This window comes from Catharus ustulatus, chromosome 6, assembly GCF_009819885.2.
Source record: "Catharus ustulatus isolate bCatUst1 chromosome 6, bCatUst1.pri.v2, whole genome shotgun sequence".
Classification (NCBI taxonomy): domain Eukaryota; kingdom Metazoa; phylum Chordata; class Aves; order Passeriformes; family Turdidae; genus Catharus; species Catharus ustulatus.
This window is the reverse complement of record NC_046226.1, coordinates 61298999-61310729: the sequence shown is the minus strand read 5'-3', so window position 1 is coordinate 61310729 and position 11731 is coordinate 61298999. Positions and strand designations below refer to the sequence as shown.

General features: G+C 48.4%; 1 protein-coding gene across 20 annotated transcripts in view; it reads right to left on the bottom strand.

Annotated features, from left to right (window-relative positions):
- Nucleotides 1-1967: 1967 nt before the first annotated feature.
- Nucleotides 1968-11731, bottom strand: part of PAX6 (paired box 6) — a 24426-nt gene continuing 14662 nt past the window's right edge. For 12 of the 20 annotated variants that reach the window (XM_033063103.2, XM_033063102.2, XM_033063106.2 and 9 more), the window contains 7 exons: nt 11511-11676; nt 7264-7422; nt 6388-6470; nt 5996-6146; nt 5758-5873; nt 3934-4084; nt 1968-3071 (listed from right to left, as the gene is read on the bottom strand). In XM_033063103.2, coding sequence (XP_032918994.1) covers nt 2986-3071; nt 3934-4084; nt 5758-5873; nt 5996-6146; nt 6388-6470; nt 7264-7422; nt 11511-11676 — 912 coding nt within the window. In that variant the 3' untranslated portion in view covers nt 1968-2985. The remainder of the gene's footprint in view (nt 3072-3933; nt 4085-5757; nt 5874-5995; nt 6147-6387; nt 6471-7263; nt 7423-11510; nt 11677-11731) is intronic. The other 8 variants (XM_033063110.2, XM_033063109.2, XM_033063119.2 and 5 more) reach the window with 1 other exon arrangement.

Here is an 11731-nt window from a genome sequence, read left to right as displayed (position 1 = left end):
CAGCAGCACTCCCAGGCTGCGGGGCGGTCCCAGGATCCAGCACCGGGGGTTCCACGCCCCAGCCCACCCGGGAGATGCCCCTTGGCTGGGCTGGAGCCTGCCCGTGCCCCGCAGAGCCCCCGGAGCGCTCCGGGACAGCAGCGCTCAGGGCACCGAGCGCCCCGGTTCTTCCCGATGTGCAGCCAGCCAGGGATCTCTCCCCTTCCATAGGGCACGATAAGGAGCCAGTGAGCCAGAAATGTCTCCTCTCCGCCAGCCAGGCTGTCACCGAAATGATTTCAGGGTCCATCCGAGCACACACGGCTTTGTCGCATGGCTGCGGAGGAGCGGGAGCGCAGCCCCCGGCGCAGCCTGGCCAGGAAAAGCTTCGGAAGGGCTGGCGACAGCACGATGGAGGCCACCGGGGCTGGAGCACGGGCCGTGGAGCTGCAAGGCCGGGAAAAGCCAGGAAAAACCAGGGAAGAGCTATGGGGATGCTGCCCGCGCATCGGCACCTGCAGAAACAGCAACCAGCGCACAAAAAGTTGTCGGGGGGGAAGGGATGGGAAGATCTTTTTCCGTTCGTGGTTGAGCAGAAGTTGGCATTTCCATAACAAGCTACATTAGCAGGTATAAACACGATAATTAGCTGTAGAAGTGCTGGGTTTGTACCTGTAATTAATTGTCCCTGGAATCAAGTTAACTGCGTGAGGAGGAACCTACCTATTGTGGTGTTTAATGCAATCGGTCCCTTTCTTATCAATACCAAACGTGCAGGTCTGATTAAAAATATATATACTTTGAAAAAATTAAAACCTGGTGCTTTTTTGACATTTGTGAATGGGTGGCTTCCAGTTAGTTAAAACTACATTATTCTGGGTATAACAAATATACTTAAAATTGACCAGTATCACAATCAAAGCTCATTTCTGCTTGTTTCAGGCTCTTCATTTTAACAACTATCATCTCATACTTTGAGTGAAGCTGCTCCTTTTCCCTAAAGGATTCTGAGTTTACGTGCATTTAATCTCATCTGCAGCATTGCAGCCACCTCAGTAGCACAACCCTGCTACCCCAAGTCTCCAGTGAAGTGCTCTCTGCAGTGACAAATGTGCCAAAAGGAAAACATAACCAGCCTAGATGGTATCTTTGCTTTACAAAGGCTGCTTGTGATGCCTTTGCTTTGACTCAAAACTCCCCACACACTGGCTTTTTAATCATGAGATCCCTTTTTCAGCACAGCATCGAGAGTAACAACTGCAGCACAATGAGCCAGCTTCATAGATATGGGAATGTTTAGATTTCCCTGCCAGTGACTAAAGGCCTTTAGCTTTCACTAGCCAGTCCCAGCTCGTATTGTTGTTGCCTGTTGATTTGTCTTCTCTCATTATTCCTTGACATGCAGCTCTCCACCCACGCCCACACTAACAACCCTCACACAAAGCGCATTGAGGTATTAACCAGGTTACAAGTTCAATGGAAAATTACACTAAGATTGTGCTGTGTGGCAATATAAAGGGATGGCATTCACTCTCCCAAAGAGCCTGTTAAAAACACAGCTGGGTTGTTTTTTTTCCCCTTTTAAGCATCCTAACAAAAACAATTTTTAGAAGTTGGGGTGCATATCTGGGTGTCCATACATACTTTAGGTACAATGGGGACAGACAGACAGACAGACATAGGCGTGTTCCATGCTCCAGTTCTGCCTGGCACGGTGCAAATTGCCCTCTGGAAATTCTGCTGGATTCTGGAGCTCCTTTAGAGCATCCCCAGAAACCCAAGCTAAATAAACAACCTCCTCCTGCTCTCTGCTGCAATTAGATACGTGAAGCTACCTTCTTTTTGTCAGCCCAAGTTACAGGCTGGTGGAAGGGCTGAGAGTCTACAAAAGTGCTCCTTAAGAAACCCTCCTTACTGAAAACTGAAAAAATAATCAAAGCTTAATGAGATTAACCTAGCACTGTAACAAAATTTGCAACACCACACTATAAGGTTAAAAAGAAAATAGTATAATAAAGGAAATACAAAGGCTTTGGCATGGTTTTTACAATCAACAATGGTTAATCTTGATATGTAGTTGTGAACAACTGCAAAACACTTAAGTTTAAAACTCTTGCAAGCACTTTTAATTGATTAGGAATGAATTCTAGATGCACAAAAATGATTGGACTGTGAACAGTAGTACAACTATTTCTAAGAACAATTAACTCTTGCCGACCAAAAAAGAAACGTATGATGCATGAAAATGTGTATAAAACATCTATAGAATATTCTTGTCAAATATAAATGAAATTAACTTTATTATAGAAATCATTCTGGGAGATTTCTAGGGAAGACAAATACTTACATTTCGACATAAAACAAATTGGATTATATCGAAGACACAATCTACCTTTTATCTATCAAACTCTTTTCTTCATCGAAGTTCTCTCTTAACCCCTGTTTGCACATAGCTTCAGCCGTTAACAACCTTTGGAAATACCAACAGATATTTTTCTTACATAAATCTAGTGCGTATTGTTCCAGGTTTAATTATATGCAATGGAATGATACAAACTTGGAACATCAATCCAGAATCTATGAACAGATTGGTAGAAGTATTCGATATATCTTGATAAAACTCTTAAATTCGTGGCAAAGCTTGTTGATCATGGCTTCTTTTTTTTTTTTCCTTTTCTTTTTTTTTTTAAACAACTTCATGACCAACACAGATCAAACATCCATCCAGTCTACATTGTTCTTTTTTTTTTTTCATTATAACATACAAATGCCCATTTACAAATAATACACCAAAATGAATAAAAGTTTGGATACCAAAATGAAGATTTGTTCCAACTGATATAATGCCTTCAGTGTACAAAGGTCCATGTGAAAGTCTTTTCCATGTGTTACAGCATAGGGCACAGTTGCAGTACAGAAGTACTCTGACAGCCATTCTTCCTTTATAAAATACTGCTGAACATCCAACTGTTGTCCATATAGTCATTTACGGAATTAACACATGTTTTACTGTAATCTTGGCCAGTATTGAGACATATCGGGTTCACTGCCAGGAACTTGAACTGGAACTGACACTCCAGGGGAAATGAGACCTGAAAATTGAGGGGGAAAATGGATATTTTAGTTTTTCTATACATGGCACAATTTTTGCTTTACAGTTTCACAGATTTGAGCTTGTATTCCATTAAAAATGAAATGTCACCATCTACCAACCTCTGGGGTAGGTTGGGGGTGTATATATTTTTAAAACTATGCACATCTCATTGATTGTTGTTATAAATAAACTTTCATGCTTTGAGATAAATGCCAAAGTCTCGGCTTATTTGTATCAGTTGAGAATTCAGCCCAAAACACACTGAACAGTCCTATTCTTTTGAAAAGTGCCTGGTTTGCTCCTGTTTATGCTGACACTTGCCCTTTTTCACCCTGATTTGCCTTTTTTATGCATGGGCTAATATTTCTGCAGGTTGCCTGCCTCTTTGATAGCTTCAAATCTTTAGCAATAAATAACATCTGACACAGACAAGGTAAAAAAGTGCCCAGTCCTGCAAACAGTTTCACATACACTTAACCTCACCAATGTGGATATCTCTGCTGAAATTTAATGCCAAAATAAATGCTGATTGAGAATTTAATTATACAGGGAAGATTTTGAGGGATGGGGGCCTCAGTAAAGAGCTTGCCTCTGTCCTGCAATTTCAACACCACCTCTGTTAATCAGCTTTCTTTCCATCTAGCCCTCCAAGAAGCAGCTTAAAAATCAGAATTATTGCTCTAGTTGGCAAGGCCATACATTTTCATCTTCTGCCTGGTATGGCAGCAACTAATCCCAACAGAGAGACCTCCCCCAATGATGGGGAGAAGCTTCTCACAGCAAGTACACGTGAAAAGCCTGATGGCTGGAGCAAGGAAGACAAACTGCCAGGAAGGCTGGGGGAGCACAGGGCCACTCACCTGTGGAAGTGGTGCCAGAGGTGCCCATGGGCTGGCTGTTCATGTGTGTCTGCATGTGAGGAGGAGTGTAGGTGTCATAGCTCCGTCCATTCACCGATGGACTGGTGGGCAGCATGCAAGAGTAGGAGGAGGTCTGACTGGGTACCGGGGGCTGTGGGAGCAAAGCACAAAGAGTTAAGTGTCCCTGCAGGTAAAGACAGCATCACACTGGCATGGATGTGCCAGCCCTCAGAGGTAGTGTGCAGCAGCAAAAAATGAGCTTCAAGTTTCAAATTCAGGGATCCCAATGTAAAGACGTGTTTAGGAGCCCAAGCAGGCTGGCCCTTCATGAAGGATTTTGGTCTGAAAACCAACATGGTGCTTTTTCAGATACGCTTGGTGAGCAGATCCCTACATCTAGCGCTGATGGAGTGTTACATCCCTAAGTCTGAGTGCTGCCCTCGTTTATACCCATGCAAAAAGAAGATGTCTCCTACTGTTTGCAGCCAGAGGCAGGGACAGCTTCTTACCTCACACTTAGTGCTGTAACTAAGATTACTCCACTGAGGCAGAGGCACATACACACAGACCATGTGTGGGGTTGGGGCTGCTGGGCACCAGTGCAGCCTTGACCCAGCGAGGCAGTGAAGGAGCAGGAGCAGGATGAGCCATTCCCACCCAGAGCACACGAGACCTGACATGTCTGCACGCATTTCCTGTCTGCACCTCCCTGCCACACGCCATGTCCAGCAGTCCTGAGAGCCTCACTTGCTGAGCACACCCAGAACTGCTCCGTGCACCCGCAGAGAGATGCCAATGGCTCGGCCTCTCCAACGGTGACCACGCAGGCAGTGTTTTCCAGGGCAACTCACACGTGCTGTGTCCCTGCCCAGGTGCCCAGTGGTGAATCAGGGGTCTCCTGCTTTCCCAAGGGTCCCCTCCTGCATCAGCCTTTTGATCTTTTGTCATCTGCTCCCAGCCCGCTGCCGGGAACGGCACCGCCAGCCTCCAGCATCACCAAGCAGCGGCCTAGCCAACACCGCTTCTTTCCGCAGACTTGCAAGACTCTAACTTTATTTGGTTAATTTTGGTTCAGCAATTAGTAACATCGTAATTGCCGCGGCGAAGGAGTCAGGCTCTCTAATCTGCTCGCCTGTCTCTAGCAGTGGTCAATGCTGTGTGCCTCAGACAAAGCTGTAAAACTCCCGTAATTGGCCAGCACCTTCCTAGGCCAACCCCACCATTAAAAAAGGAGGAATTTTGCATCTGAAAGGTCTATAGAAACAGACCCCAAAGGAATAGATTTCTTCCTAACCCAGCTGGTGATCAGCTAATGCTTTCAGGCATGAGGATTGACAGCTCTTGCAATTCTGGCTTAGCTGGCATAACCACTGATGCTAATCACATCCTTCCCTCTCTCAGGTGTTCCTAATGTGCCGCTGCCACGTTACCTACACCCAGAAGGTCGGATCCCTCCAGCAGCTTATTCAGGCAGCAATTTCCACAATACGGCATCTGCGAGGTTAACCACATTTTTCCTCCAAACAGCATTTTTTATCCCAGATTTGTCGCCTTGCGAATTTGAGGACTTTCCTCTTTTAAAATCTGGGAAAAGTGCTTGTTGAGCACCACATCTTTCAGTGCCCTTTCTCCCCTGATTCCCCCAAACGGGGCATCTTTTCAGATGCCAAGGAAGCCTTTCAGTGCCAGTTTGCCTGCAGCATGGTCTGTAATCCCTCATCACTCAGAGGAAGGGTCCCCACCCATGCTCCTGCACAGCCCAGGGGACACCAGGTCCAGAGGGAACGTCGGGAATGCCGTGCCCTGGCGTGGCACTGCACTTACTTGCATAGGCAGGTTGTTGGCCATGGTGAAGCTGGGCATGGGCGGCAGCGCGCTGTACGTGTTCGTGAGCGCTGTGTCTGTCCTGCCCAACATGGAACCTGATGTGAAAGAGGAAACTATAATAGAATAGACAGACAGATGGACACGTTAGTTTAGCCACAATCACAACTGGCAGCGCAGCCTCAGAGTCTCGTTTTGCCCAGAGGACGGACGGACACGAGCGGGTTGCTGGCATTACCGGGGGTGGTTGGTTGTGGGATCGGCTGGTAAACGCTCGTGCTGAAACTACTACTGATGGGAATGTGGCTGGGAGTGTTGCTGGCTTGTCTTCGCTGGTTCCTCAGCTTCTCTTCCCTTCTCCATTTGGCCCTTCTGTTGGAAAACCACACCTGGAAATACAGCATTTGAGAGACGTGAGTGACCTTACAAGACTAGAGGCTCAAGGCTTGCAGTGCAGCAAAACAGCGGGTGAAAGCAAAACCAGCTGCTGCTATTTTCCTGAAAGAGGGATATGGGCAAATACCTGATCATAAATACGGGTTGCCCCATGCTTTGAGAAGCCAGGAGTAACGAAATCAGAATGGCAATAGTAAAAATAATAATAGTTATAATTGCAGAGTAAATCAGTACCTGTATCCTTGCTTCAGGCAGGTCTATTTTAGCAGCTAGTCTCTCTCTTGCAAACACATCGGGATAGTGGGTCCTCTCAAATTCTGCACAAGGAAATATTCTTGTGTTAGTTGCAGAGTTCATACGGCTCACTGTAAAATCAGAGCTGTTCCTGCACTGCCTGTGCTCTAAATGCTCTTAAGAAGCATCACTGCAAAGGCAAAGCTGAGCATTCTGTCTGTGTGCTAGGGCGCCTTGCCTGCCAGGGAGTATTGCTGTGGGGATGGGCAGGCTTGGGTGCAATGCTGCATCTTTCCAGCAGCAATGAGGGCTTCTGACTCCACCGAGGGGGTCCCCAAGGCAGCTCTGACCCTGTCACCAGGAAGCGAAATGGCACGTCGCTAAATAACAGCGCAAAATGAGGACAGAGCTCCGCAGAGGGTCAGGGGCAAGGTGCGCCCAGGCCGGCCAGGGAAAAGGGCACCTGCTCCCAGCCCCGGGCACTGGAGCACTGGGGATGGGGAGTGAGGGTGGGGGCAGCCACAGAGGGCTCTGCCAGTCCCCTGCCTGCCCTCAGCTCCCCAGCAAGGCAGCACAGCGGATGAGAGGAAGCCATCCCCCCAAGAGAAGCCCAGGGTGCAGCATCAGTGTCTCACTGTGATCTGTGCCCTGAATGCTTTGCCTTTGAAAACCATTTTAACAGCTTTTCAAGGCACACCACAACCACCAAGGAATATTTGGAGCTCCGTGAATAAAAGAGCATGGAGGGAGCCCCAGAGTTTAAATACACACATATATGTAAGGCACAGGACCGCCAAGCTTACATTCAGCTGGTAATGTAGTCAGGGCACATTTTGCTTTTCTCTCCTGCTTCGACCATAGGAAAATGTCACTCACCTTTCTCAAGGGCTTCAATTTGCTCTTGGGTAAAGGATGTCCTATTTCTCTGCAGCTTCCTTTTCAGCTGGAGTCTCATTTGGGCCTCATCTGAATCTTCCCCATTAGAGCTGATGGAGTTGGTGTTTTCCCCTCCTCCCTCCTGTTGTGGACAGCCATCTGTGGAACCGAGAGTCAGAAAGTGAAATGCAGGTACCCCTGTTTGTAGATCCCTATCAGAGAAATAACACAACTGGAAACAAGTTCAGCCATGTTTGCTGACAGCCTCCCTTAAAAATGTCTCGGGTATCAAAGCAACATGGTGCTAATGGCACGGGTAACACAGAAACATTTCGGTTTCCAGCCTTATGTAAACATTGCAGATGAGGAATTATGATCACCTGGTCTTAATTTCATTTTGTTTTCCCTCTGGAATAAAACCTGCATAAAAATACTTTCCCCTGAAAGTGATTCTTTCCATGAATCCCTGCTGGAGTGCCATGGCAGTCTCCTCTGTCTGCTGCATTTATTTACCTATTGCTATATTTAAAATAGTGATGTTCAGTATTTCAGATTATCTATAATCAGTAATTCCTATCTAATCAATTAGATGTTGATAGGTTTGCAGAAAATGCTATTAAGAAACCAAACCAAGCTTGTAATCTTTTTAAAAAAATATTTATCCAGTTTTTATTTGAATTCTGCACAGTCAATTTCATTTTAAAGGTTGTGAATTTAGAAGTGCCTGCATTGTTCTGCAGTTTTATTCAACTATTGTATGAGTGTGCATTGCCTTGACACCTATTACTGAGCACAGCTGTAATTATATCATCACCAAGAACAGGCTATAATTGCTGAAAATGGAATTTTATATTTAGATAAAAGGACTGTCCATTCTTTGTAATGTGTTGCACCAGAGAAAAGTAAGATTTCTTTTAAAATTTTAACATGTAATTTTAAAAGAAATAGTAGCGAGTTCACTAACTAGCTAAATACGCCGTTCTGCAGCTGAGCGTTTGGCATATCATTTAAGTGGTACATTTTTAATTAGGGCATTTCCACCACTTTTAATGCAATTTCTGCCATTAAACAGAGGAAAGTTTCATTGTGCTCGGCGCTCGGGGGCCGGCTGGTGTTGGGGGGCTCAGCGGGCACCCCCGGCCGCCGGGGCCGGAGGGACGGAGGCTGCTGGCGAGGCAGAGAAGTCCTTGTCCTAAACGAGCTCTCCCTCTCCTTTCAAAGCATATTTTTCGAGGCGTTTTTGATGTCGCATAAAGAGGGAGCCGGGGTGAGGGACGCATGGGCTACTTATGCTAATTCGCTTGAAAAGTTACGCCAAAAATAAATAGCGACACTCCCGCGACATCCTTTAAATATTGTGGGAAATCAACTTTAAAGTAATATCATTTATAATCGGCGAACAATGGCCCCGGTCTTCAAAGCTCGGGGGGAATTGTGACAGGATCTGGTGGGACCCTTTCAACCACTTTGAAATGTTTTAAAACCCGAACTTTCTCCTCCATTTAAACACAGGGATTCAGCGGCCGTGGTCACCATATGGGCGGCCGCAGCCCCATTGAGGCGGCCGGCGGCGGGTGAATAGCGGGGGGGCGGGGGGAGCCGCTTTTCAGGGCACACACAAAGCCCCGGGCCCGGGGACGGTCGCCACGGCGGGGCAGAGCCCTGCCAAGCGCGGGTGGCAGCGCCGGGGGCCGCGCCCGCCCGCGGAGGGGCCGCGCTCACCTCCGCCACCGCCCTCATCCATCACTGTCCGGCCGGCAGAGCCCGGGGGGAGCCCACGGGGATGGCCCCGGCCCCCCGAACCTGCTCCCGAACCCCGCGCCCTCCCTGACCCTCCGCCCCAAACTTTGGAGGCCGCGCTTTTTTTGCCACCCCTTCTCGGTGCGCTCCCCAAAACCTTTCAGCCAACTAAAAGTTTCGCCTAAACTCACTTATGCTCATTTCCAACCCCACCCCGGACAATTAAGATATCTTCTTTTTAGCCACACACCCTTTTTTTTTTTTTTTTTCCTTAGGGTTTTGGTTGTTGTTTTTTTGTTTTTTGTTGGGTTTTTTTTTAAAGCCCCTAAAAGAAGCGATCTCAATAGGGCTGTTCCACCTTCCAGACCTAATCCGTAAGAAAGCAAGTGAATGTCCGTCCCTATTATCCTATAGCCAGACCATCTGACGCTGGGTATAGGATTTGCTTCCTGGAAAAAAAAAAAAAAAAAAAAAAAAAAAAAGACGCTGGGAAATAAAATCATTCCTTAGTTTCTTAGTGTCTTAATCAGTGAGGCGGAAAACAAGCAAAAAAAGATAGCAAACCAATTGCAGCACCTCTCAGCTATAGAGCCGAGATCAAAACATTGTAGCATCTGTTGAAAGAGAAAGTGTCTAAATCCTATAGAAGGCTTTAGTCTTATAAGAGAGGGAGGGGAGAAAAAAAGATAAGAAACAGTGTCTCGGTGATCCCTAAAACCACTAAATCACTAGAGAATTTCTCCCGGATAGAGATGTCTCTTTTTGTTCTGTCAGCCCTCATGTATCCATTATTTTATTCACTGCTGCATGGCGTTTATCAGATTGAGACCATATTTGTACCCCTCTGAGACCTAACCTCGCCTTATGCTTTTTGAGTAATGGACTCTTAAAATCCAGCAACATACCCCTGCAAGGGAAAAACATTAGAGGGAGCATGAATATTCCAGAGGAAATCCATTTTATTAATTTTAATTTTGCCATGCGGATGTTTTAAGTGCCTGCCTGCCTCCCCCTCGCCTCTGCTGCCCACGCACACCCGCGCCCCCGGCCCGAGCTCCGCATTTCGCCTTCATTTCGGCCGCGATTTAGGGCAGGGCTCCCGGGCTCCTCCGGCCGCGCAGCTCCTGCCCGGAGCGCGGAAACTGCGCCCATCCCTGAGCCACGGGAAGGGGCCACGAGCGGTCCCCAAAGAGCCCCCGGGTGTCCCCAGCCAAGGGCACCGCACCGCACCCGCGCAAGGGCTGCGCCGCCCGGGATTTCTCCGTTTCACGTCTTTCCTAAGGAAAAAACCAAAAGCCAAAACGCCCGAAAGCACTGCCCGGGCGATGGGTGCGCCAACACCAGCCCCGCTCCGCGCTTCGCCTCCCGGGCTCGGGGCAGCCAGGGAAGGGCTCCGGGCCCCGGGACCAGCCGAGACACCCCGGGCCGGGCCAGCACGCCCCAGGTAGGGGCAAAGCGAGGGCGGCTGGCGGCAGGAGCCGCCCCGGGTCCTGGGGTGGACGTCGGGCAAAACAAAATGCAAAAAGAAAACCCCGCAACCAAACAACAAAAAACACTGAAGTGGGGGTGGGGGGGAAGCGAGGGCTCCGCTCTATCTTTCTAGTGTCCTTCATAGACTGTTTTCTTCTCTTAAAACTGACATGTCTAATTGGCAAGCGGTGCCATATCGTGTCCAGAGGTCTCCTGTGGAACATTTCTACAGCTGTCTCCTTCAACTAGACGCTTATTCATGTCGCCTTAATGAGAAACAAAACGATCTCTAATGAGCAATTACATAGCGACAGAATTGTTCCCATAACAAATTCTTGCGTGTGACAGAAACATCCTTTGTACCAGATATTCCGCACACTGTTACCGATTTTTTTTTTCCTTGCGGGGTGAAAACAAAAAGCAGGTTGTGGTATATAGACACCTCTTCTAAAGGAATGACCAGAGCCAGAGAGAGCCGAGCCTCAACAGAGCCCGCATTCAAAAAGAAGCCATTAACCATCTTAAGTATGTAACGTAACATCCCATTATCCTTCATATTATCCCCTTGTCATTCCTACAACAAATACCTATTAATCTTCAGGATAAACAGTTTCCTATATTTACAAAGTTGTTTCGGGTCCATTGAGGAGGAATAATAATCAGCCCTACGGAGATAGTCACCGATCGCCCCGGCTTTGGGGAGAGACCCCAGCGCAGGGAGCCTTAGGGAGCCCAAATTACCGGGAGATGGGCAAGGCTGAGGCTTAGCCCCGGCACCGCAGCTCGGCTTTGGCAGAGGATGCTGCTGGGCTCCCCCGCCCACTGCCGGGCCCGGGGCTGGATCTGGATGCCCACCGTGCCTCAGCCCCTCACCCACCTGCCCGCAGCCTCCCAAAGAGGCGGCGGCACGAACGCCCTCCACCCTCATCCCGGCGGTCGGGGAGGAGGCGAGCCGGACCCGCATCGGGACCACCTCCACCGGGCGAGGCCGAACCGAGCCGATCCGGGCCGGGGAGCGGCGAGCGTATTGTGCTTACCTTGCGTGGGCTGCCCGGGTACCGAGGTGCCGGGATACCAGCCGGGTCGGGTGCCCCACGTCCCCGTCTGCCCGTTCAGCATCCTTAGCTTGTCGTACATCCCGTCGGCACCCATCTGTTGCTTTTCGCTAGCCAGGTTGCGTAGGACTCTGTTTATCGACGACACCTGGAAGGTAAAGGACAGGAAAGGCAATGGTAGTGCGGTAGCGCGCTCCCCGCCA